The sequence below is a fragment of the Mauremys mutica genome, chromosome 9 (assembly GCF_020497125.1).
Source record: "Mauremys mutica isolate MM-2020 ecotype Southern chromosome 9, ASM2049712v1, whole genome shotgun sequence".
In the NCBI taxonomy this organism is placed as follows: domain Eukaryota; kingdom Metazoa; phylum Chordata; order Testudines; family Geoemydidae; genus Mauremys; species Mauremys mutica.
Window position 1 is genome coordinate 78,462,138 of NC_059080.1, and position 26,762 is coordinate 78,488,899.

At 40.0% G+C, this 26,762-nt stretch overlaps 1 protein-coding gene across 3 annotated transcripts in view; it reads left to right on the forward strand.

Moving 5' to 3' along the window:
- Positions 1-26,762, forward strand: part of MED12L (mediator complex subunit 12L) — a 300,960-nt gene that overhangs the window by 247,112 nt on the left and 27,086 nt on the right. For 2 of the 3 annotated variants that reach the window (XM_045029735.1, XM_045029736.1), the window contains 11 exons: positions 293-367; positions 491-681; positions 1,025-1,186; positions 3,244-3,355; positions 4,321-4,410; positions 6,374-6,483; positions 7,058-7,193; positions 7,580-7,741; positions 8,123-8,485; positions 10,790-10,946; positions 15,935-16,146. In XM_045029735.1, the coding sequence (XP_044885670.1) occupies positions 293-367; positions 491-681; positions 1,025-1,186; positions 3,244-3,355; positions 4,321-4,410; positions 6,374-6,483; positions 7,058-7,193; positions 7,580-7,741; positions 8,123-8,485; positions 10,790-10,946; positions 15,935-16,146 (1,770 nt within the window). Of the gene's footprint in view, positions 1-292; positions 368-490; positions 682-1,024; positions 1,187-3,243; positions 3,356-4,320; positions 4,411-6,373; positions 6,484-7,057; positions 7,194-7,579; positions 7,742-8,122; positions 8,486-10,789; positions 10,947-15,934; positions 16,147-25,464; positions 25,516-26,762 lie in introns of all 3 variants that reach the window. The other variant, XM_045029734.1, reaches the window with a different exon arrangement.

Genomic DNA, 26,762 nt, shown 5'->3' on the forward strand with positions numbered 1-26,762 from the left:
TAGTTTTGTCTGAACACAGTACAATTTGTAATGAACAGCCCTTGCTGCATCAGAAAATTTGAACTGGTTAAAAATGTTGATGAGCTGATTTTGGGGGTAGGGAGAATGCAAAGGGATAACGATTGGACTGATAGGTCCTCGAATTGCTTTGAAAAACTTACAGCTTCCAAAGTTTTAAAGAACAGTGTGATAATCTACTGTAGTGATGTGATTTTAATTGTTCCAATTGAGAGTTAAAAAAATTTCTACAATAAACTTGACACACGTTTTTCATTTTAATAATTTTACTCAGAACTTAGATCAATGGACTCTCAGGCAATCTTGGTTGGAGCTCCAGCTAATGATCAAACAGTGCATGAAGGAGCCTGTAAGTATTTGGTTCTTTTAATGTACTTATAAAATATTTAATTTAATAAAGTATGTAAAATTTGAACCTAGCCCATGAGCAAACATACCATGAATATGCTAGTTTACTTATGTTTCACTGTAGGGTTCTGGGTCTGTGGCTGAAATGAACAGCTTGTTGGATAATATTGCAAAGGCGACAATAGAGGTGTTTCAGCAATCCGCTGATCTAAACAATAACTCTTCTAACTCTGGTATAGGCCTCTTCAATCCAAACTCTGTTGGAAATGCTGACACAAGTAATACAAGACAGAATGGTAAAAAGACATTCCTAAGGTATTTTTGTGTAGCACCATTTTAATTATTTTAACTGACATAATGGTTGTTAATGCATAGAATGAAAAGAAAATTTTTGAAAATTATAAAGGCTTTTTGCACTTGAAATGGGAATGTTCAGGAAATGTTACCTGAAGGTTACTGTTTTTTTTACTTTTGTTCAACAGTAAAATTGGTGTTATCCCTGAATTTTTGGAATGTAGCATTTGTGGCTCCTCAGCAAATGCTAACTATTCCAGAAAAACTATATCATCTGTCTCATTGCATTGGTTACAGTGACTGAGAATGATGTGAAGAGTAGATTGAGATTTTGGATGAAATAAGTTTGTGATTCTGCTTTTAGCTCTTCTGAACGTCGAGGCGTATGGTTGGTGGCTCCCTTGATTGCAAAACTGCCTACCTCAGTTCAGGGTAGGGTCCTGAAAGCAGCTGGAGAAGAGCTGGAGAAAGGTCAGCATTTGGGATCATCCTCAAAGAAGGAGAGAGATAGACAAAAGCAAAAAAGGTACAACCTTTGAAAATGTTTGTATGCGATTTCAGAAGGCATGTTGAAAGCAGAGGTGTGCTGGGGAGGCTGTCTTTTTGCTGTTGCAAATCTCATCGGTCACCTTTTTGGTGTTGCAAATCCCCCAATCAGAAGTGGTTCAGATTCTGGTTCCATTTTATCTAAAACAGTCAGTTTCAAGGGGGAGTGGAGGGAGTGGTGGAAAGATTTCTGGATGGGTGTACTGGAGTCTGTTGTTTAAATATTATGCAAATTTCAGTAATAAAGGGATGTGAAATGGATACATATTTAATACCCCCAAATAACTGCCCTCTCTTGCCTCCCTCCAGGGAGGTTGCTACTACTCTGGCCAAAATCACACTTTGACTTATGCTTTCAATAGAAAAGATTTTCTGCATTGCTTTTTTTTTTTTTTTTAAATATAGCTTTGGAGTTTTTCTGACCCTTCTAGCTACTTATCCTCTGAATTATAAGAGCAAAAATGCCAAATACAGCTGTTGAACAGTTGTACATAGATGTTGAAATGAATATGTACATTTAAGTACACCTCTATATAATGGTGTACAGAACTTTCAGTGAGTGTTACACAGCTAAAGCTATGTCAACATTATGAGGTAGGGGTGTGATTCCTCTGCTTGTTATACATATACTCTCGCTAAGTGTCATTGAGCTAGCACAAGTATAAATAGCAAAGCTGCCTGAAACTGGTGGCTATGTACTATGTACGCCACTGTCTCTAGCCCTGCAACCATGACTATACTGCTATTTATACTCACGATAGCTTGATGAAAGCTAACATGTATATGTACTAGGGTTGCCAACCCTCCAGGGTGGAGTGATAGCTCAGTGGTTTGAGCATTGGCCTGCTAAACCCAGGGTTGTGAGTTTAATCCTTGAGGGGGCCAGTTAGGGATCTGGGGCAAAAATCTGTCTGGGGATTGGTCCTGCTCTGAGCAGGAGGTTGGATTAGATGACCTCCTGAGGTCCCTTTCAACCCTGATATTCTATGGTTGTCCTGGAATCTCCAGGAATTTAATATTTATCTTTAATTAAAGATTGTCATCTGCTGAAATCTCCAGGAATATGTCCAACCAGAGTTGGGAACCCTAATGTATACCCAAGCAGGAGAATCACATCCCTTGATTATAGTGCAGACGTAGCTTAAAACACTGGTAAAATAATCGCGTTTTGAATTTATATGAATGAAAAAGTCTCTGCTGAAGTTTGTTTTTATTTTTTTTTCTTCTTTCCAAATTTATGTTAATTTCTGTTTGGAATATATCTTAATATATAGCCCATTGGACTGGGTCTTGATGTTCTTACTCTGACACAGTACCTATACCCTTTAGTGGTAGTTTTATTGCAGCTGTGTCTTCACTCGGGGAAAATGTTATATTTTTCATTCATGTTAACTAACCTTGGTTAAAATCCGTGAACAATTTACCAGGACCCACTAGCATGGATTAAAACTACAACTGCCTTGTCTTCACTAGGATTTTAACACGGGGTAGTTAGCTTTAGTTAAAATATACCTGTTAAAATCCTAGTGAGGACAAGGCCGGTGTAATTTTAATCCATTTTAGCGGAATGAGATAAACTTTCAGGAGGAGTCTGCGGTTTATCTTGCCCAGCTAACATGGATTAAAACTACACCTGCTGCATGTTCATGAGCATTTTAACACGGGTTAGTTAACATAGATTAAAAATGGCTCATGTTTTCCAGAGTAAGGCTTGAGTGTCTCCTGCAAGGTGCTGTGCCTCTTCATCTCCTATTGACTGAACCAGGAGTTGAGGGGTTCAGCACCACAAATGTAGGTTCCAAGTAAAGACTTCTGGATTTGTCCCTTCATGCTTGGATTGGCCCACTTTATACACTGTCTGCTTTACACTTTGTTTAATTTCTGCCTTGTGAGGCTGTAATTTATTAAAACAGAAACCAAGATAGATCTGAGCAGCATTCTCGTTAGGGGGAAATTATAGGGAAGGAAGGGAATGGAGACGGGAAGTATCAAAATAACCTTACTAATTGAATCTTATGTGTTTTGTCTCTTTTAAAGCATGTCTCTTTTGAGTCAGCAACCTTTCCTTTCTTTGGTACTTACTTGCCTTAAGGGACAGGATGAGCAACGGGAAGGGCTTCTAACATCACTGCAAAATCAAGTTAATCAGGTAAAACAAACACACAATACTGAGCACCCTCCATTTGATACTTGTGCCATCAGTTTTATGTGTATCGGATCATGCAAACCTGGGAAAGTTCTAAAGGTTCAACACACTGATTTTCAGAAATGAATCATCAAATGAAGGAAGAATCAAAGATGAAGAGAACTTTAGTTTATCCGCTCATAAGAATGAGTAAATGTTCCTTTAATAGCAATTTAAAAATAATTTTTCCCTTTGCACTGACCAATAACTTTCTTAAAGTGTTTCTAAAAATAATAGAACAAAAATCCAGGGTCTGATTTCAGACCTTTTCTGAGAAGCAATGGTAGATTGTTTTCATGACAGGGAAATCCCTCCCAGTCCTTCATGTCTCCTGAGATTATAATATAAAAACTTAGATTTTTCTGGAAAAATTGTCTCTTTCTTGAGTAAATGCATAATTAGAAATAGATACTAATATTTTTGGTAATAATTTATCCCCAATTTTTTTTTAAATTATTTTTATAGGTTCTCATCTAAATCCATCTAAGCTCTGACTTACACTCTCTTCTGTGCAATCCTGTCTTTGTTGATCTGTGGTGTCCATTAGGACAGAATGGAGGAGCAACAGCAGCTGTCTGAGTTCCATGTGTCTAGCCCATGGTGCTATGATGTTTGGGGGAAATTATTCTTTTAACAGAGTGGATGACAAAACTGCTGATTTTCTCTTTGAAGGAAGAGTAGTAAGATATAGCCTCATGGTTGAAGCTAACAAATAAGTATCACATCTATTCCAGCTCTTTGTAGATATAAACATTAAATGGGGAGGAAATTATCAAGCCCAAGTTCAATAAAGGCATGAAGATTAAAAGTGAGAAAATTCTTCCATAGTTCTTTGTAAATAAGAGGACCGAATCAAAAAGTGATGGGTAGAAATATTTAACAGTTAAATGGGGAAAACCTACTTTTATTCAAATGGCTGTTGTTCTTAGATCCTAAGTAACTGGAGGGAAGAACGATACCAGGATGATGTTAAAGCTAGGCAGATGATGCATGAAGCCTTACAACTACGTCTTAATTTGGTAAGAAAGATGCATGAATATATTTCCCTTCATATTTATAGTATCGAAATTTGAAAATAGCCATTGACAGAAATTAGTTTGCAGTTGATGGTAAGACGCAAGAGAGATGCAGAGTAACGAAGTCTGACTGCCTGTCTATTGGGTTTTGTACTGCTGCCCATCACCATGGTATCTTAGCACCTTCTACATAAAATCAAATCGCAATAGCAAAGTCCCTAGCAGATTCAACTTTTTTTCCCCTTTTCTCTTGTCCTTTCTTCCCTCTTTTCCTTGTTTCCCTTCCCTGCAATATCATTGGAGAATGTCACAAATGTGCTACCTTTTTTTTTTAAGCTGAAAGCCATAGTCTTTACCTATTTGGTCACTATATCTTGATATAAAACAGACTTTTTTTTTTTTTTTTTTAAACATGCACTTGTCACAGGCTCAGAAAATCTCAACCATAATTAGAATATTCAGCCACATGTGGCAGCTGCATGTCTAAATTTCAAAGTCAGCGTTTACAGTTCTACCTAGACCACCAACTGCTATGTAAAAGTTAATGAGAGGTGGCCTAAGAGCATTTTCTTTATTTTAATGTAACTCCAAATAAATGCTGAGCACAGCAGAATAGCCAGTGCTTAGAAGCAGCATGTAAATACAAAATGAGGAAGCCCCAAAATAAAACAGAACAACTGGGTATAATCAGGCAGCAGGTTTTAGCCAAGAAAGAAGGTGCAATGCTGTGCACCTCTACAACCTACAGGTCCAGTCCTTCTCCTATTTAAGTCAATGTCACAAGTAATGTGGACTTCAGTGGGTGCATGATTGGGACTTAGGACTGTTACTCTGCAAATAATAAGAACATTCCTTGTACAGAAGAGCCAGTGTGGAAGCAGTGATCTTTAAAGCTTTAGACTTTACTGAGTAAGACTGAATTGTGTCTATAGTGAGAGAAGCAACAAATAAAGATTTAATTATTAAGTATCTTCCTAGTTTGTGGCTTCAGACCAGAAGTTAGCAACAATCCTACCTCCACTCTAATCTTGATGAGAGATTAATACAAGAACTCGGGGTCACCAAATGAAATTAATAGGCAGCAGGTTTAAAACAAATAAAAGGAAGTTCTTCTTCACGCAGCGCACAGTCAACTTGTGGAACTCCTTACCTGAGGAGGTTGTGAAGGCTAGGACTATAACAATGTTTAAAAGGGGACTGGATAAATTCATGGTGGCTAAGTCCATAAATGGCTATTAGCCAGAATGGGTAAGAATGGTGTCCCTAGCCTCTGTTCGTCAGAGGATGGAGATGGATGGCAGGAGAGAGATCACTTGATCATTGCCTGTTAGGTTCACTCCCTCTGGGGCACCTGGCATTGGCCACTGTCGGTAGACAGATACTGGGCTAGATGGACCTTTGGTCTGACCCAGTACGGCCTTTCTTATGTTCTTATGAGGAGGTTGATTGACAGGGCATTGGCCATGGAGTCCCAGCTCTTCAACAACTGGGATGTGAGGGACATGTGCTTCCCATGGAAAAGACATCAGACTAGTTTCAGCCATTCCAATCTAACTGTGAGCCAGTGTCACTGAGCACATGTTTGATCGATAATATCCTTCAGATCTTTCAACAGCAGCAACATTAACTATTTTTAGTCTAATTTTGGACAAAGAAAAGTGATACCCTTTAAGGATATGATTCAACACCATTTGAAATCAGTGAGAATCTTTCCATTGACCTCAGTGGGTGTTGGATCGAGCGTTAAATTTGTTAAGACTGATGTGGCTGATCTTTCATTTTTCAGCACTTTTGTGCAGTGTTGTGTTGAGGCAGGGAGAATCAAGTCTTTTTGCCAAAGAATTTATCAAGTTAATGTATACATTATTCAGTAGAGAAAAAAGCCATCATATATATTGTAACTAATAAATATTCAAAGATATACATGTATGTATTTGAGTTCTCTGTTCTGTTATTTTGCCTGTAGGTGGGTGGAATGTTTGACACTGTGCAGAGAAGCACACAGTGGACTACAGACTGGGCACTTCTCCTGCTTCAGATTATTACTTCAGGAACTGTCGATATGCAAACCAACAAGTATGTTACTCTTATTATAATTCAATAATTCATTAATATCTATAATGCTTTCAATGAAAATCCAGATAGTCAGTCATATTGAGGTGTTTGTTGTAGTTACAGCCCTGATTTGGGGCAGCACTCCTAGGAAGGATAGCTCTTAAGCAAGAATTTAAAATAAAGTACTTCCTTAAATACTGTTCTGAATAGGGATGCATTTAAGCATGTGCTTAAGTGCTTTCCTGAATCAGGTCCTATTTTTTCTAATGACCATTTATGCCGGCAATTTATGTGATGTTACAATCTACAGTGGCTCTCGATTTGCAAATATTTGTGTGCACATATTTGAACATGCATCTGCATGTGTACAGGGGTTGTACAAGCTCCCTGGAGTTCATGTGTATGCACAATATGCTTGAAAAATCTGGTCCCATATGCCTAAATAAGTGTCTGAAGTCTTTGCCATAATCTATTTCCGAGATGTATTGACAATCATGTTACTATAAACATAATAGAATTTTAAATGTTGAGTTAACAAGATGTGTCAGTATTGCTCTTCAAGATGCAACATAATACTTGTCTCTTTACCTCTTAGTGAATTATTCACAACTGTGCTTGATATGCTGGGTGTTCTCATCAATGGAACTTTAGCCTCTGACCTATCAAATGCATCCCAAGGGGGGTCTGAAGAGAACAAAAGGGCATACATGAATTTAGTGAAAAAGTTGAAAGTAAGTTTTGGACCTCTGATTTTTAACTGCACTCCTGTTAAATCACATTTTAGGCCCATCTTTTAATCTTATCAGTTTTATTGTCAGGGCGGTTGAAAGGAAAAGAGATTTCAGCAACAAGTGCCCTAGCAATACCTGAAGGAGTATCATCATACTGTTAGCCATGTTTGAGACTTTTAAATCAGCATTTCACTTAAATCCTGTTTGTCTTCAGTGTTCTGTTCAAATAAAAAGGAAGTGCACAAGGCAATTTATAGGTGCAACAAAGGCCAAGCTAAAACACTTGATTATATTTAGTAAAAGTACAAGGAAGTGATTCATCTGAGAACTTGCTGTCTTTTGAATTGTGAAAGCATTGTAACATTTTAACTTCTCTTTTTTGTTAGAAAGAGCTAGGAGACAAGTGTTCGGAAAGTATTGACAAAGTTCGCCAGTTGCTACCTTTGCCAAAACAGACGTGTGACATTATCACCTGTGAGCCAATGGGATCTTTGATTGACACCAAAGGAAACAAAATTGCAGGATTTGACTCCATAGATAAGAAACAGGCAAGAGTAAATGTTTACCATAACATCTCAGTTTTATTATGACTTTCTCATGCATATGAAAGTCAAATAAACAGTTTGATATAATTTTTTAGTGTCTGACTGTATCTGAAACTTATGGAAGTACTGTACTTCTGTTTCAATGTACCTTCCTTAAAAAAACACAACAGCTGGTCTTTCTATGCATAGTCACGCTTAAAATGGTCATAATGTTACCAAGTTGAGAGGAGAAATGGATGTTCTTGGTAGATCGAGAATTCTCAACCTCATGGAAAAATACCTTTCAGAATGGTTTTAACCATAGTACACAAATGCAGGTATTTCACATTATTTTGTTAAGATATCATTTTAAGAATGCTGGTGTTCTTTTGTATTTCAAAACAGGGTCTTCAGGTATCAACAAAACAGAAAGTGTCCTCTTGGGATTTATTTGAGGGTCATAAAAATCCTGCCCCACTCTCCTGGGCTTGGTTTGGTACAGTTCGTGTTGATAGGAAAGTGATAAAGTATGAGGAGCAGCAGCATCTTCTCCTATACCACACACATCCCAAGCCCAAGCCACGGAGCTACTACCTCGAGCCCTTATCACTTCCTCCAGAGGAGGAGGAAGAAGAGCCTACTACACCCGTTTCTCAGGAACCAGAAAGGAAGTCAGCAGAGCTGTCAGATCAGGGAAAGCCTACCACAGACGAAGAGAAGAAAACAAAAGGCAGGAAAAGAAAGATAAAATCAACCTCAAGAGCAGATGTAAGTGACTAAATCTACAGCATTAAACAAGTAACCAGGTAAAAGCTTTTTGCTGCAACGTGTGCTTGTCTTCACTACCTACAGAAGTTGCTCAGCAATTTGCAAGATCAAGTGCTAAGAAGAGAGGAAATGGTAAAAAATTAAGCAATAAGACAAAATGTTACCAGACAAGCCTGCCTAAAGGATTGATGTATAGGAATGCACTGTAAATTAATAATACTTGAAAATTATTATGAAATCTACTGAAACATACTACAGTAGCACCTCAGAGTTATGGGCACCTCAGGAATGGAGGTTGTTCATAACTCTGAAATGTTCATAACCCCGAATAAGACTTATGGACTTCCACCATAGGGTAGGTTGGGGCTGCAGGGTAGGGGAGGTCAGGGCTCTGGGCTGGGTGCGGGAGGTGTCGGGGTTTCTGACACTCAGGATGGCGGGGCTCTGGGCAGGAGGCTCAGGGCTTCTGGAATGCGGGAGAACCAGGGCTCAGGGCTTTAGACCTGGGGGGAACGCTGGGGAGTGGGGCTTCAGCCCTGCAGCTCCATTCCAGGTTTTAACCTCATGGGGGGTAGCCTTCGTTCCTGGCTTCCACCCCAAGGTAGGGGTGGGGGAGCGGTTGCCAAGGCTCAGGGCTCCCCACGGCTCTGCTCTCAGTTTCAGCTAAAACTGGCACTCCCCCTCGTAGCTAGATCCCTGAGCCCCCGGCATCCTCCGCAGGGCTGAAGCCAAGAACAGAGCCTCAGGGCTGGAGCCCTGGGCTCCAGCACTCCCAGGGGTCTAAAGCACTGAGCCCCGGTGCTCCCAAGGGTCAGAAGCCATTTGGAGCCTGACCTCCCCCACCCGGCAGCTGCAGCTCCTCTCCCCTTCCCCACTGTCCCCCCGTGGCTGAAGCCCTGAGCCCCTGAGGCAGTACAGAATTTTCGGGGCGGGGGGGAGGGGGGTTGTTGTCTTGTTTTGTCTCTGCTGCGGCCTGGTTGATTACTTCTGGGTCCACTTGGTGTCCGGTTGACTGGTAAGTATGTAACTCTGATGTTTGTATCTTTGAGGTTCTACTGTAGATTGGATCTGAATTATTCAGGCATACCCACACATGGTTGTTGTTTTTTCCCTTGCTTCATTAGAGAAGCACCTGAGTTATACTTTGGATACATTTCTAAACTTCCCAGTATCAGTGTGTGTTTGGAACTTGGGCTTTGGTTGAGGCCTAGTTCGTATTAAAGGGACATGGACAACTTGAAATAGGTCACTAGAATCTAATAAATGGATGCCATTTTAACTTTCCATGCAGTTTGTTGCAATTTGTTACCAAATTTTCCTGTTTTATGTTGAGTTTTGTGTATGTGGTTGGAGGGTGTTGCTGTCTAGACTCGCGTAAACACTAAGGCCCAATGCACATGCACAGTATAGAAAACCTCTAATGTGACAAACTTAACCCTTCTACAGTAGCACCTCAGAGTTACGTACACCTAAAGAATAGAGGTTATTCATAACTCTGAACAAAACAGTATGTTCTTTCAAAAGTTTAGAACTGAACATTAATTTAATACAGCTTTGAAACGTTACCATGCAGAAGAAAAATGCTGCTTTTAACCATCTTAATTTAAATTAAACAAGCACAGAAACGGTTTCCTTACCTTGTCAAATCTTTTTTTAAACTTTCCCTTTTTCTAATAGTTTACATTTAACACAGTACTGTACTGTGTACTGTCTGATTGCGTACTTCTGGTTCTAAATGAGGTGTGTGGTTGACTGGTCAGTTCGTAACTCTGGTGTTCATGACTGAGGTCCTACTGTGTATGATCTTTTTTTCACCCAAGGCCCATGATTGAATGGCAAACCCACAATTTCTGAAACCTTTTCTTTATATAAAAGTGTTTTTAATACTATAGTCCAGATGTGGTGGTAGTATGTAAGCTTTAAGACTAGCTTGTGAATGTGTTATGTACAGATGTAATAGTGGTAACTTTAATGTAGGTTGGGTTTTTTTTGCCTTTTGTGATGTTTCACTTTGGATTTCCCATGTTATCTGTTGATACACTATCAGTTGTATTGATGTGCTATAGCCAACTACAGCATGCAGAAGATACTTGTTTATAAGATGAAACAGGATGGAGCATTTAAGAGAAGCTGTCATTTTTAATTACCTGTGAATAGTTTGTGACTCAATCTATTTTTTACAGCATAGTAAACTACAATGGGAACAGTCTCCAATCCTTAAATAATTTAGTAGGAAAACTGGCATTATTTATGAGTTAGTAGGGTATGAATGTCAGTAACATTCCTTTTTATGGTTTGTTCAAGGAATACCCACAGAACAACTTATACAGAGTGCCTCCCAACTATTCACCGATTTCCTCTCAAATGATGCATCATCCCCAGTCTGCCTTGTGGGGTTATAACATTATGGGACAACCACAACAGCCTAGTTTCTTTGTTCAGAACCAGCCCCTTCCACCAGGTATGTGTAGGCTTTGGAAGTACATGGAGATATGTTATTTGTTGTATAATAAGAATGTTACTTCTTGAAATAACAGCAATATCTTATTTTTACTTTAGTTTGTTCACCAAAACATGATGTGACTGCTGAAGCCTTGAGTTTTAATCCTTTAGTTCACTTAATACAAGGGCTTTGCTTTCTTAATTAAAAAACTTTGAGGATCATCTTCATTAATGTATCACATTTTTGTTTTGTCACTGGGCACAAATAGGTCACCGAGATGTGTTAGATGAATTTTGGCAGAATGCTGATAAATAGTTTAATGTGGAAGATATAAGAAAATATAATTTTAAAAAATGTAATGGTATTTGCCTCGTTACTTTGATTCATGATGTGTATTTTGAAACGAGTCCAATCCTGATTTTTGGTTTGTTATAAATTGATCAATGTCCGTTATAAGTGGCACATAAATGCCATGTATCTTTAGCATTTGCTTGCCATGTGTGTTTGTGTAAATTATTTTGTTTTTCATTTCAAGTCCATCTCCAATGAAAATATTTTGCACACTCTAAGGGGAAATACAGCAAATCTCTAGATGTTATAAAAAATAGCTACCACATCATGAAGGAAAATTATACAACATAAAAATTGTATAAGTTTGGTTACAAATATATAAACCTAAAATATTTTTTCTGATTCAAATATGAGTAGATTTTATTTATTCTAGGTAAAAAATGTCCAGAAAATGTTAGATGATAATTGTAAAAATTAGGGAGACGAAGTTAGAGAACTGCAAATGAAGTCAGTTTTCCTTCATAATAAACACACGTTAATTTATGTCAGGCAGCACACAGAGAATAAGAGAGATTTGGCCTCTCTTATGTCAGGGTGGGATAGACTTATTCTTTTGCAGATTGTCATAAAATTACTCACATTCTGTTTATGAACTGTCATGGATAATTTTTATTTTTCAGGATTAAAATATGTGTTGTACGGTACATCGCTTTATCATCTTCAGTACCAGGAGTTAGCATTCATAGACCACTTTCAGTCTTCAGAGCTATTTTTCAAACATTTGGTGTCATGAACTCAGAAGCTCATGGCTTGCAGTCTTGGGATCTCAAACTGCTAGACTATACCTATTGGCACAATCCAGCTGTACCCACCTCAGCTGGTGCAAGTGTGACTTGAGAGCTGCTAGTACTACTGCATTATAGTTATGGAGATTTCTTGGCCTTTTATTTATAAACCTTCTAATTAGATTTTGGTTGAGAAATTGGAGAGAGAGGTGGAAAAAGGAGGAAGGGAGATGGCACTAATATAAATACCATGCAAAACAAGCAATCTCATAACTTTTATATGTGTATTTCTCTCCCTTTCTTCCATTTGCATGAAGTCATATCTCCCTGTATCATGTCTTATCCTCCTCTTACCTGTTTTGGACTGAGTGGCTAGCCAAAATTCAGGGTTTAGTAGGTTGTTCCAACTGGAAGTATAAATGGAGTCTGGTATTTTCTTTTATACAGTTTTGTTTATTTACAAAGAATGTACACAGTCCCGTGTCTCTGAATGCAGAAGGAATCAAATAACAGGAAACAGATTCTTTTGCTCGCAGCACCAAGAGCACTCTTTTAGCCTGCACCCCTGATCCCCAAAACCTCTTCCAGGGTCAGCCACTATGCTTTCAAATGCTCCTTGAGGCTGTCTGACTCTATCTGTTCTTGTCTGTCCTCAGTTTCTATGTGATCTCCCCCACCACCCATGCAACTAACCAAAAGAATACTCAACCAAAAGCTCCTGGATGGGTTTATCACACACCTTTTGTCTTAGGTGGAGTGTATGCTTACAGTTATGGTAATTGAAGAGTGAGTTTACACCTACCAATTTCAGTGGGGTTTTAACTCAACCCATTATAAGATTTCACATAGTACCTGTTAAGCGTCCCAACAATGCCAAAACAGTACCCACTAGGGGTCCCACTGTTGCTAAAATGAGTGTTGCTGAGCCTAGTGTGGAGGAGGACAAACAATCTTAGCTATACACCACAGAGAACAACGAGGCTGAACCTTTGGTACAGAACTAATTCATACACACAGACTCCACACTGTGGCAAATTGACCATCTACAATAACCATTTAGGGAATGGAGCCTTTCGGAAAATGGACATTTGCAAGGAGTAAAAAAGAAGGGATATAATCCGCTATGCCTAAATTTCCCTGATAATTCAAATAGGCATTTTTCTGTGCCATTCTACTCGCAGTGATCATAAACGACATAATTTTGATAGTACAGGTATGGTATGTAGATTCTTGTCAATTTGACCCTTAAACTTGGGTATCTTCTGTGTATCTGGTGGACCAGAGGAAAGCAGCACATCTTAGACCGTGCCATTTTGACCAAGATTCCAAAGCTGGGTAGATTTCAGACACACTTTCATAACTGCCACCTCTTAGAAGCTGAAAATTGTTTTACTTCTTTGTGACCATCTGCGTGAAATTCCTGACATTCTAAAATCATCTGGATTTCAGTAAAACAAGATTTATTAATATTAGAACTAGGAAAAATAATATAAAATAAAAGAAACAGTTTGTGTAACATAAGTAAGGCTTAAACTCTGCACATGCTAATCTAAATAGGTACAAGGTGCAGGCTAAATGGTTTAGGTTGTTACAGGGAATAATCAATATTTTACATTTCTCCAGAGAGCATTCTCTTTCTCCCTGTCCCTTTGACAGAATGGCATGCTTCAGAACCTTCCTCTGGGATTAGAGGTCTTGAGTCGTTGTCCTTGTTTCTCTGGGGTGGTCCTCAATGATACATGTATTGTTATCCATTTGTATTACAATAGTGCTGTCACAGTGTTTGCTACTCATGGGGTCCCCCTCGTGGCCTCTCCAGGGATTAGCTCTTTCAGCCTGATGTCTTTGTCTCATGGTTTGCCAGCTCATCATCTCGCTCTGCAGTCGCTCTCTGGCTCCACAGGAGCTGCAGCGCCTCATGTTGGTGGCATAACCTTCCAGCCAAGTCATAATGGTCCTCCACTTCCAGAATTCTATCAAATCCTCTATGGCATCCCAGGCAGTCCTTAAGTCCACTGCCATGGCAAAGTCACTTCCTCAGTGACTGGGATGAGCAATCCCAGATAGCCTTCAAGATCACTACCCAGATTGTGCCACTCATTCATTGGCTGGTAGAGGAACCCAGGCCCACCCACTACTCTGGGTTCCAGTCCATGGGCCTCTCTCCGGCAGCCAAGGTCTGTACTATCTCAAACCTTCCTGCCTTTCTCTTGGACTACTTCCTTCCTTTCTTATCCCAGGCTCACATTCTCCACCCTAGCTAAACTTCTATCTCCAGGTCTGCTAGACAAACCCTTCCTCTTTTGGTCCAAATCCCTTTCTCTCCCATATCCCAGAAAGACTGACTGCAGCCCTCGTTCTGCTACCAGCTCCTGGGTTTTATAGAACCCCCTCCTGTTCCTCCACAGGGGAGCTTTCCTTATTTAGGGCTCTCATCTCAATGTAACTATCCCCCAGCCTAATAAATTAATCCTAGACTCATAGGACTGGAAGGGACTTCAAGAGGTCATCTAGTCCAGTCCCCTGCACTCATGGCACAACAAAGTGTTATCTAGACCATCCCTGACAGGTGTTTGTCTAACCTGTTCTTAAAAAGCTCCAATGATGGAGATTCCACAGTTCCATAGGCAATTTATTCCAGTGCTTAACTACCCTGACAGTCAGGAAGTTTTTCCTAATGTCCATCTTAAACCACCTTTGTTGCAATTTAAGCGCATTGCATCTTGTTCTATCCTCAGAAGTTAACGAGAACAACATACCTCTCTTCTCCTTGTAACAACCTTTTATGTACTTGAAAACTGTTATCATGTCCCCCTCAGTCTTCTCTTCTCCAGACTAAACAAACCCCTTTTTTTTCAATCTTCCCTCAGAAGTCATGTTTTCTAGACCTTTACTCATTTTTGTTGCTTTTCTATGGACTTTCTCCGATTTGTCCACATCTTTCCTAAAATGTGGTGCCTAGAATTGGACACAATACTCCACTTGAGGCCTAATCAACAAGGAGTAGAGCAGAAGAATTACTTCTTGTGTCTTGCTTACAACACTCCTGCTAATGGAGCCCAGAATGATGTTTGCTTTTTTTGCAACATTGTTAACTCATATTTAGCTTGTGGTCCACTGAGACTCCCAGATCCCTTTCCACAGTACTCTTTCCTAGGCAGTCATTTCTGACTTTCTATGTGCAACTGATTGTTCCTTCCTAAATTGAGTACTTTAAATTTGTCTGTATTGAATTTCATCCTGTCCATTTCTGCAGTTTGTCCAGATCATTTTGAATTTTAATCCTATTCTCCAAAGCACTTGCAACCCCACCCACCTTGCCTACATTGACCTATTCCAGGCAAGTGTGGGGCAAGCACACCCCATCATAAGAGCCTAGAATTTAGGACCGTTTACTTTGATCTGCCCCTCTGAAACATTTCCTAGAAAGGTATGTCCACCGATGTACTCCTCAAAAGGTTCTGATCATCCCTTATTAAATGACCTTTAATAATCCATTCAGGATTGTATTGATTGCTTTGGGCAAGCACTTTAGTTTCCATTTTTCTTGTGTCAAACTTTTGTAATTTGAACAGTTATTTTGAATGTGTTTGGACACAGTCATTGTCTCGTCTCTCACCTTCACATCTGAGGCACTCAGATATTACAGTTTTGGGCACCAGCTCCATTATTAGAACCTAGAAAAATGGATAGACTTCCAGTAAAGCTCTATTTTAAAGGTGCTCTGCTCTTTTTTGTAAACCCTGCTTGCCTGTTAATTGTTCTGGCTGGGAATGTTAATCTCAATCCAATTCTCTGCCTTTAAAGAGACAGACCTCTTACCATAATTTATTTGTATTTGATATGCAGTAGAATAGACAGATTAACAGTGATCTGTCAGCCCTTTTGCTTTAAAAGACAGGGAAAACATTTATATTTTATGTTTTTTAGGTTCCAGATTGGATCCTACAGGCTCTTTTGTTCCAACGAACACAAAACAAGCCTTGTCTAACATGCTACAGAGGCGTTCTGGCACCATGATGCAACCACCCTCCATACATGCAATTACGTCTCAGCAGCAGCTGCTCCAGATGAAACTCCTGCAGCAGCAGCAGCAACAGCGGCTACTCAGGCAGCAAGCCCAAACAAGACCTTTCCAACAGGTTTGTTCAAACCCCAAAATATGGAGAGGGAAGCCTTTCTTTCAGCTTGTATTATAGTTAATTGCATGGAGCCTATGAGCCATCTGAGGTTATTTTGATCTCTGTTTACTGCCACAGAGCAGGTCCGTGTACTCTAAGTCCTGTTCCACCAGGGCCATTTATTCTTTAAACTTTATTTGCCAAACCAACCTCTTTGTCTGTGTGTCCTTTTTTAATTTTACTGCAAATCTCATGAAATCATTGGCTGGTCCTCTACTGCTTAATGTCCTTTAACTTCCCTGTGCTAATCTGTTTAATGAATGTATGTAAATGTATGTAAGTAGGATCAAGCCCCGTTTATAAAGACAGCATGTGTAGAATTGAATAAGTTTTGTAAAACACTACAGAAATGAAAGTATCATCAGAGATTACAAATCCCTACGGCCCTATTCTGATCTCAGTTACGTATCACTTATCTTATAAAACTGGGTGTTGCGTAAAACTTCAACAGGTGATAAAGAAGATCTCATGGACACTATGCCTGCACTGCAATTAAAATTCCACCACTGGCCCATGCCAGCTGACTCTGGTTCATTGTGGTGTAGACATTCAGGCTTGGGCTAGAGCCTGAGCTCTACGACCCTCCCACATGTTAGTCATTTTGTTGTGCAAATGTGGTAAGTTGCAGTTCAGCTTCTAACATCGTTTATGCCTTTCCTATAACTCTGAGACTAAATTTGAAATAGAAGGCTCCTATGAATCTTCATACTGGTATTGTCAATATTACAGTGTACTTTAGGAGAATACAACAGACTTTTATTGTTCTTGGAGCTACATATAATTTTTAAAAAGCATATAACCTTAGACTGTTTCTAAATTCCCTCAAGGTGAGAATCTGAAAAAACTTTTCACATTCATGCTGCATGATCCAATATACTGCCAGACTGGGTGGTAAACCAAATTTGCTCTGTTTCTGCTGTTTAATGACAACGTTAATTACATTTAATAATTCCAGAATCTCCTGGGGGAGCCATTCTCTCTCACACATGGGGGAGTGTTTTTTTCCTCTTTTCCTCTCTCCCCCCTCTGTCTCCCCCAAAACAACACACTGTAAAAATTTCTGGTGTTTCACTTACTAAGGTGTTTCATAGAGAGCAATGAACAAATGTTATACACAAAACCACACTTATATTCTATGTAAGTATGTGGGAGGTGCACGACTTGAACCTAGTTTCCTGGAGACTGCTGCAGGTCCCTCCTAAAGCTGATGGCTTAATCTAGGGTTTCTCAAACAAGGGTCGCCGCTTGTGTAGGGAAAGCCCCTAGTGGACCGGGCCAGTGTGTTTACCTGCCCCGTCTACAGGTCCGGCTGATCATGACTCCCACTGGCCGCGGATCGCTGCTCCAGGCCAATGGGTGCTGCTGGAAACAATGGCCAGTAAGTCCCTCGGCCTGCGCCGCTTCCAGCAGCCCCATTGGCCCGGAGTGGCGATCTGGGGTCAGTGGGAGCCGCAATCGGCCGGGCCTGCGGACGGGGCAGGTAAACATACCGGCCTGGCCCGCCAGGGGCTTTCCCTACACAAGTGGCGACCCTTGTTTGAGAAACCTTGGCTTAATCAGAGCTAAAGAACAGTATTTAAACATAAAATTGGCTTCCAGATCCCTGTTACGAAAAATTCATATATAAAACTTGCATGATTTGTTGCCCTGCCCTTTCACATCGAGCCCTTACTGCTGATTGTGTTTTAAAATCTTTCAAAATCTGCTTCTTGGACATTCTTGGAACAAAAACTTCATCTTTCCTGTAAGTAAATCCTTGGCACCAACAAATATACAGTTGAGTCTCAAGCCATACTTTTTTTATTGACTCCTAGGGAGTAGTACTTTTTTCTAGGAAATATGTTCTTGCCAATCTGCCTTTGTAAAATGGTACGTTTGTCATTCTTGCAAGGCACTGGGGATGTGTTCGTCATTGGCCCGAATTTGGGAGAGAGATGAACAGCAGCTCCTGATGTACAATATACACAATATGTACATAAATAAAAAGCAAATAAAATAAGCCAACTCAACACCAAAGTCCTAAGAAAGTCGATGGGTAAATTCCATTGTTTTCCCGGCATAAGTTGCAATTTCATCACCAATTTATTGATGATGGTAATATATAGGATCCATTTGTGAGGAAAATTTGCTGAAGAATTTTGTTTCCCTAAGAATAAGGGCTTCTCTCATCTGATTATTCATATGTTGCGGGTGGGGAGGACAGACTCTACTTAACTGTGGTAGATTCCTTGCAAAACTAGGTCAGCAAGTTGTTTAGTTTGCTGAAACAACTAAATACATCAAATCTCCATTTCTCAGGAATGTGTTACACTTTTCTCTATCAGTGAATTTAACGCTTATGAAAAGTGCTGACTGGACAGACCTGCAGACACCTGTCTTCTGTTTATCCATAGAGCAGGTGCAACACCTCCCCCAATAGATCACCACATTATATAACCTGTCAATCTGACTTATCTATCTAGGCTCGGTGTTTTATATATAAGATATTGGTAGACAATTACTGCCCAGTGTGTGAACCAAATATAGAAGGACCAGCATTTCCCAGAGCTTCATTTTGTTGAATTTTATAAACAGCGTACGCTGTCAAACATAAACTACTTGTCTTCACTTTTAAGGCCCTTTTGGCCTATCCCCATGCTATATATCATCTCATATGCTATCACGATATCGACTTCTGCCTCCATTCTGCCAAAGATGCCCATTTGTCAAATTTTCCAGCAAGTACCTACCTGCTTTGTCCTATGCTGCATGAAAGGAGCTCCCTGTAACTATCCATAAAACTATTTCATTGTCCTCCTTCAAATCCCTTCTTAAAGCTCTCCTCTGCTGTGATGCCTACAAAAACCTCAACAATGATTAGAAAGCTGGTATGCTGAGACAGCTGCTTAGCACACTGTTCATAATCATCTCGTTACCTTGTGCTTTCCCCATATGCCTGTTGTCTCTTCATTAGACTGAAAGCTCTGTATGGCAGGGACTGTCTTTTTGTTATGTGCTCATAGGGTGACTAGCACAGTGGGGTCAGTATTGCTCTTTTAGGGTCCTGAAGTGCTACTGCAACACAAATAGTAAATGATGATGATACATAGCACTATTGGCAAGCGCCGCCTTGGTGTTTGACAGCCAAAGAGAGAGAAACTCCATTTGTTCACTTCCCATGCACTCCTCTGTACTCAGATGGAAAGAGGAGAAATTCCTGCACTGTTGTGGTTTCTTCCTTGAGGATTTTTATCCTCATGTCTGTTTTCCCTCAGAATGAGGCAAGTTACTAGCATTTAGAACTCAGTTAGTTCATGCTGTACAGATGCTGTTGATTTTGTTGACACAAATACCCATAACCAAATACTACTGGGGCAAAGTGCTAGTCTTCCGTAGGGCCAGGAAATTCCTTTCCTCCTGTTCGGCATTGAAGGGGGGTTGACTGCATGAAACTGTATGAGTCTCAAGATCCAAACAGATATTAGGATACCCACAAGATATTGGGGGTTTTGTTGGGCTTCTCCCATCCCCATGGCAGACATGGGGAACTTGCCATATTATAAAATTGTATTGTGTTTGACACAATGCTGATTGTGAGTTAGTGATCAGTGTAGAACAAATGAACTCAGATACTACTGTGAGGGGTGGCAGTACAAAACCCATAAATAAGATTGAAACTGTGAAAGCCAACCTGATTAAACCCCAATAGACTTGTACTGTAGACAAATCCAAGGAGGACTTGGGAGGGTTTGCAGCTGTGTAGGAGATACTGCTATTCTGAACAGCAGGAACTCCTGGGCAGCTTTCCACTTGAAATCCACCCACATCCTAGGGAAGCTACAGAGAGCAGCTGTTCCTTGGTTTCTTCCCACTCCTAGTCCTAATCCCACAGACACTATGGTCTGTTGCTAAATTTGGGGGGCTCATCAGGGCAACAGGCAAAAATATAACTATGAACAGCAGAGAATAGTTTGGGGGTTTCAGATATTTTATTATTATTATTTATTACTGTCGCACGTAGAGACCAGGTCTCCATTGTGCTAGGCACAGTGCAAATATATAACAGTGCCTACCCCCAAGACCTTTTACTGAATACTATTTTCTTTTTATCAAAGAATTAAGAAGTTAACAAAGGTTTAGAAGAACATGTCAGTCAATAAAATATAAAAAGGAAAAAAATAACTTCAATTGTTTTGCTTAGTTTTAGTTGCAGTTTTAAAGATAATACAAATTACAAACAGGATAAGACTAAAAAAAATTCCTACTAATAAGAAATAAGATCTCAAATTATATTAAAATTAGGTGTAATGATCAACCATATATTGTGACCCAGCATTTCCTGTTTCATAGAAAGTAACCCAGCTACAAGATTTCCAATATTAAGCAACATTATTAAGGGCCCAACTCAGTACTACTTACTTAAAGGTCCTATTGACTTCATATTCACATGCTAGAGTATAGAGATTTCAGCAAATCTCTGCCTGAATAAGTAGTGTTACATATATTGTGCTTAGGTGAATAAAATCTGAGTCGTAATGCAGAAGCCTAAACTACACTCCTAATTGTTTTATCCTCTCATTTAAGAACACCCCTAACCGTAATAGTTATGCTGACAAAAAAACCTGTGTTAGATGCAGCTTATACCAGCAAAAGAGTAATACATTTAATTAAATTTGGTAATGAATCAGTTTAAGATACATCAATATACACCAGATTTATATCAATTTAAGAATAGCCAGATAGGTGTTTTGCGTTGGATTCACTAAATTAGTTTTTAAACCTTTTGTTAAACCTGTGCAGTTTTATGAATAGACAAGAGGGCTTGATACAGACATTTGGGTTGGTCACTGCTAAGGTTGTGTATATAATGCCAGGCTCAGAAGGCACTCTGTGGTTTAATCTGTTTCCTGGGACTTTTATCTGTGATTAAATGGCCTGCTGACAGCATCTGTAGCTGTCTACTCTAAACGTATTAACAAAATATTCCCCTCATTGCTAACACCATGTGATCTGCTTCAGTAGTGGTAGTGTAGAGATGGCTCCTCTGTCTGCTCGCATTTTTAACACCACATAGTTTAGATCTGCTCTGAGTCTTACCTACACTAAGGTTTAATGCACTGGCGGAGTTGCACAGGTATTAGCAACTATGGGGAAAATTTTGGCAAAATAATCTGAGTGTAGATAAGCGCTTTAAAAGTATAAATTGCTTTCACAGGCTTCCCAAGCACATGCTGTAGTGCAACCAGAAATTCTTGTGAGTGCTTTGCAGCCTTTTCCTCCATAGTTCAAATACAGTAGTGGGACTGAAAAATTTGCCAGTTTTACCTAAGTGAAAAAGACATGGTCACCTCACCATTTGCAATATTTATTTTTATTTCCCTGGGCTTAGTACAGGAAATACTTTGAAACCTGGAAGGGGGGAAAGAAAAGACCAAAAAATGTTAGCAGTTGCAAATGTTATCTTTATTTAAGGCATTCGGTAAGTTTTGGGCACCACCATCATAAGCTATATTTTTTTAAGATGTGGTGAAGCAAAGAGAGTTTCTTAAATATTTCTATTTCTGTATGTTGCTGTCATCTGGAAAGTTGGAGATGTTACTCATTGACATAGGTAGCACGGTCTATTTCACAAAACATCCATAGTATGCAATTCTATAGGACCCCCTAGATTCTTGTGTATAAATCCAGAAGGAACCAACACTTTTGAGCTGGTAGGACTGTAAATGCCATTCTGTTAAAAACTTTTAGCTATAAAATAAATACCAGTCTCTGTTAAAAACTATTTGCTCCACTGATTTCAAATATTACATATAGAATAAAAGGCTATTGTGAATTACAAGGAATCCTATAATAGTTTATAGACTGTTTAAAATTCCTGTACAGAAATCATATAACACTGCTATGCTTTATTAGCACCATAAAACACCTGTAAGCAATTTTTAGTATTCCTGAAGGACAATTTTCTGACAGAAAATACAAACAGGCAGTATAAAGATTTTTGTTTAGTTAGGGGAAAAATATGTGATTTATTTTTTTTCTATTAATTTTATTGTGTACAATGAAGAATGAAGGATTAATATATAACAGTTGCATTAGACATTTGGAAGTCACTTTTTTGTGTTATTTTGGTGAATGAATTTACTAAGTTGTAATAAGGTGATTGCTATGATTTAAATGACAGAGTAAAATTAGATATTTTTATTACAATAAAATAGTATGTTTCTTGGCTGTTTGTTTTCTGCAATGTATAACCTAGATCATTTTAAAATAAGATACATTAAGACATAAATGAGTCACATTTTGACCAAAGTAATGTTAGTATAATGCCAGAGTAACACCATTGACTGCAATACAGCTGCTTTGCACGTATATGGGTGTAGTTGTATCAGAGTTGTATCCTAGAGTAACAGCAGAATCTGGCACCATTTATTTATTAAAGACAAACAATTGCTGATGGAAAGAACATATATTTTACTAATTGTGATTAAGAATGTATACATCCGCTTTCATGTAGAAAATGTCTATGGTGTTGACACTAGACTTTCGGTTGATTTTAATGGTAAGTGTAAAGATTCAATGAGGGAAACCATGAATTACAAATGCTTGGAGTAGGTGTCCAGCCTGTGTTGCACAATGAGAGTCTAAGTGCAGTTAGGTATGTTGTGTTAAGAGGATCAGAAGATAACCAGCCAGTCAGCCAGTTTTAAGATGAATAAATATAGCCCTTGAGTGTGTTAATCTAGCTATGGGACTAGGAAGTTGTGGTTGAGATCTAAATTCCCTGTAGATTTATCTGCTACAAAACAAACTCTTTGTGATGCCCTGATATCAGTATTCTGACAGTCTGTAAGATCGCCTTAACCGTATCTTTCTGTTCCCAGGAGATGTGATGTTTCTGTGTCAGCTATGGCTAGAAATGAATCACTTGCTGATGACTTAGGGCTTGTCTATGTTACCAGCTGGATCAACGGGCAGCGATCGATCCAGCGGGGGTTGATTTATCGCATCTAGTCTAGACGCGATAAATGGACCGCCGAGTGCTCTCCCATCAACTCCGATACTATATCAGGGCGAGAGGCACAGGCGGAGTCGACGGGAGAGCTTACCATAGTGGAGACACCACAGTAAGTAGATCTAAGTACGTCGACTTCAGCTATGTTAGTCATGTAGCTGAAGTTGCGTAACTTAGGTCGATACACCCCTCCCCCCCCAGTGTAGCTCAGACCTTAGTGGTTATGTTCCTCCTAAACATAGGACATCAAATATTTGTTTTTATTAGATCTGCATGATAATGCAAAACATATTGTGGAAAGCAGTCCACAGATGCAATGTTTACTCACCTTCCATATTTTTGTTCTGAGGAACATATAGAATATGCATGTTCTTCCAGTGTGGATGTACACTTATTTTAATGATATTTCAAGTACTGTAAATTCAGGAAAAAAGCTCTCATTGACATTATTTTACCATGTTTTTAAATAGAAATATTTTGTAAAAAATTGTTTTAAAAAGAGAACAGTTAAAAAGACTTTTCTAATATGGCCTACTGCAGATTTGAACTGCTTCAGCATGAGTTAAAACAGTATCAGATAAAGTACATAATTTGATGATAAATGTAATTGCTTAGATGGATATTTTTCTGTGAAGTGCATTACTATGGAGTTGTGCGTCAGATGCAGTAATCTCATTGCTGTTGAATAGCTGGTGTGTCTGTAACCTGTTTTCAATCTGATACTGTGAAACTGCTACTTCCCCTCGCACTCCATTGATTTCAGCGAGTTTTGAAAATGCTCAATGTCGCTCAGTGAGCAGGTGCACAGAACTTTTGAGGATTGGATCTATGGAGAAGAGCAAGTAGAGTGTATGCAGGTGATGTTATTATCTGTGTGACCTGCACCTCCTCTGGCTCTCATCTCCTCCCAGGTCTGTTGACGTCTCCTCTTGTGTTCACCCTCTATGGGCTGATAGCAAAACCAGCTGATTGTGACTGGATACCAGAAACTCTACACTGTAGCCTCTCTCCTTGATGGTGCTGTTTGAGGTTGTTTGCATGGAACTGTCCATATAACAGTAATCTATATATTTATTAAAAATAGAGGGGAAAATACAATTAAAACAAAAGAAACCATTTGCTTAACACATCGATATTTACACTTCCCATAATCTAGATAGGGCATTCTCAGGTAAAAAGGGAAGAGCTGAATAGTTTACATATCTTGAAGGTAATCCCCTCTCTGTTAAGACTGACAGCCTCCCTTGCTCTCTAAATATCAACTCTTCTCTATAATGTCTCCAGGACCTGCTTAACAAACCGCTTTTTCCAGGTCAGTTTGCCTGCTCCAGTGTGGCTTTCCTAATCCAATAGAGAGAGAAGGTGGGTGAGGTAATATCTTTTATTAGACCCAGTTCAGTCGTTATGCTAAACAATCTGTTCTACCTTGCATTTAGCTGTGATGCTTTCTCAGACCTGAAAAAGAGCCCCAGAGGTGTGGCTCAAAAGCTTGTCTTTCTCACAAACAGAAGTTGGCCCAATAAAAGATATTTCCTAATCCAGGGCAGTTACTCCCAATTTCCAAACCAGATTCCTCCATTTACCTGTGCACGCTATAGGGTTTGGGAATTTTCTGCATTGGGAGATGGACCATTGAAGACATGACAACCTGTTGATGATGATTAATAGCTGTCTTTCAAATGCTTAGCTGCCTAGCCCAATGACCACATTTCACAGAATCAGTTGTCTGGTTGTGTCTAGTTTTGGCCAAGCCTGTTGATTAAAATCCATTCCGGCAATTTTTTTTCCTTTTTGCCAAGAAATGAGAGTTGTGGTCAGGTCCCCAGACCTTCTGTGATACCCTGAACCTTTTTACTCTTAAACTCGTTTATTTTAAATAGCTTGTGCAAAACTATTGAACATGAGCTGCATTTGAAATCATTTGTCTTAGACAATATTCACCTATCATGTTCTCAGTTGTTTATCAGGCTCTTCTTAAAATGGCAAAAGGATTAAAAATAAAAGGGTGTAAACGTATCTGATACCAAATGTATTATCTTTAGAAGGATTAGTAAGTGGATTGTGTTACTGCTAATGATGGATGTATAGTAAAGTTAAGACAATTATGAAAGAATGTCACTAGTCTTTTCTCATCAATGCAATAGCCATGTTATAAAATATCATATAAATTGAAATCATTTATGTATAATAATAGTGTTTGGGTTAAGGGAACAACTTTGCTAATGAACCAAAGCTAATATTTGTTCTCTGTGTTGTTTGCCATTTTCTCGCCTGTTCTTTTCCTTTAGGATGTCTGTAACACTGCTGTAGCTCTTCAAGAAGGCTTTGACAACATAATGGTAACCACACTGCTGTCTTCAACTTTTTTTTCTTTTGCACAAACATGCATTTCTTTCAACGCACAAGCTGCGCAATTTGCTGTAAATGAGAATGATATGCTTTGAGCTCCCCTGTTGCTCAGATAGAGTATGTGCATGTGTGTAACTAGGGTGACCAGATTGCAAGAGTAAAAATATTGGAACACATGGTGGGGGGTGGGGGCAGCCACAGGCTCATAGCCCCCACCAGAACCATGGGGGAGGGAGGTGCACAGCCCTAGGAAGTTGCCATGGGAGGCGCATGGCCTGGCTCCAGCCCCCGCTCCAAGCCGCAGGGACACATGGTCCCAGCTCCAGCCACAAGCCACAGGTCGGGGACGCATAGCCCCGGCTCCAGCCCATGCCACAGGTCGGGGGGCACGAGGCCCTGGCTCCAGCCACCGCTGAATGCTGTGGGTTGGGGGTGCTCCAGCCCCCGTGGAAACTGCGTGTCAGGGACGCATAAGCCTGGCACCGACGCATGCTACGGGTCTGGGGCGCGCAGCCCAGACTCCAGCCACTGCTGCAACAGGAGGAATCTCAGGGCTGGGGCAGTGAGTTGGGGTGTGGGAGGGGGGGTTTGGGGTGCTGACTCTGGGAGGGAGTTTGGGTGCAGGAGGGGGCTCAGCTCTGGGGCAGTGAGTTGGAGTGCGGGGGGGTATGTGTGGATTCTGGGTGGTGCCTACCTCAGGTGGCTCCCTGGAAGTGGCAACATTTCCCTCTGGGTCCTAGGCGGAGGCACAGCTAGGTTGCCCTGCGGGCTGCCTTGTGGGCAGGCACCACCTCCACAGCTCCCATTGGCCACGGTTCCCAGCCAATGGGAGCTGCAGAGCCAGCGCTCATGGCAGGGGCAGCACGCGGAGTCCCCCTGGCTGTCCCTGCACCTAGGACCCAGAGGGAGATATCGCCACTTCTGGGGAGCTGTGCATAGCCAGCCAGGTAGGGAGCCTGCCAACCCTGCGTCAATCGGAGACCTGGCAACCCTACAATATTGGGACAAATGGCGTCCTGATCATACATCGGTCGGGACATGGGACAGAGAGTTCAATATTGGGACAACCCTGATTTTATCGGGACATCTGGTCACCCTATGTGTAGATTACATATACACATGCACACATGGAGTGTTCCTTTATGACAAATGTTTCCAATAACTTTATCATTATTTTCCTGTTTTAAATATTTCATATTTTTTGTTCTAAAAGATTAAAAGAGAGATGTTTCTGATG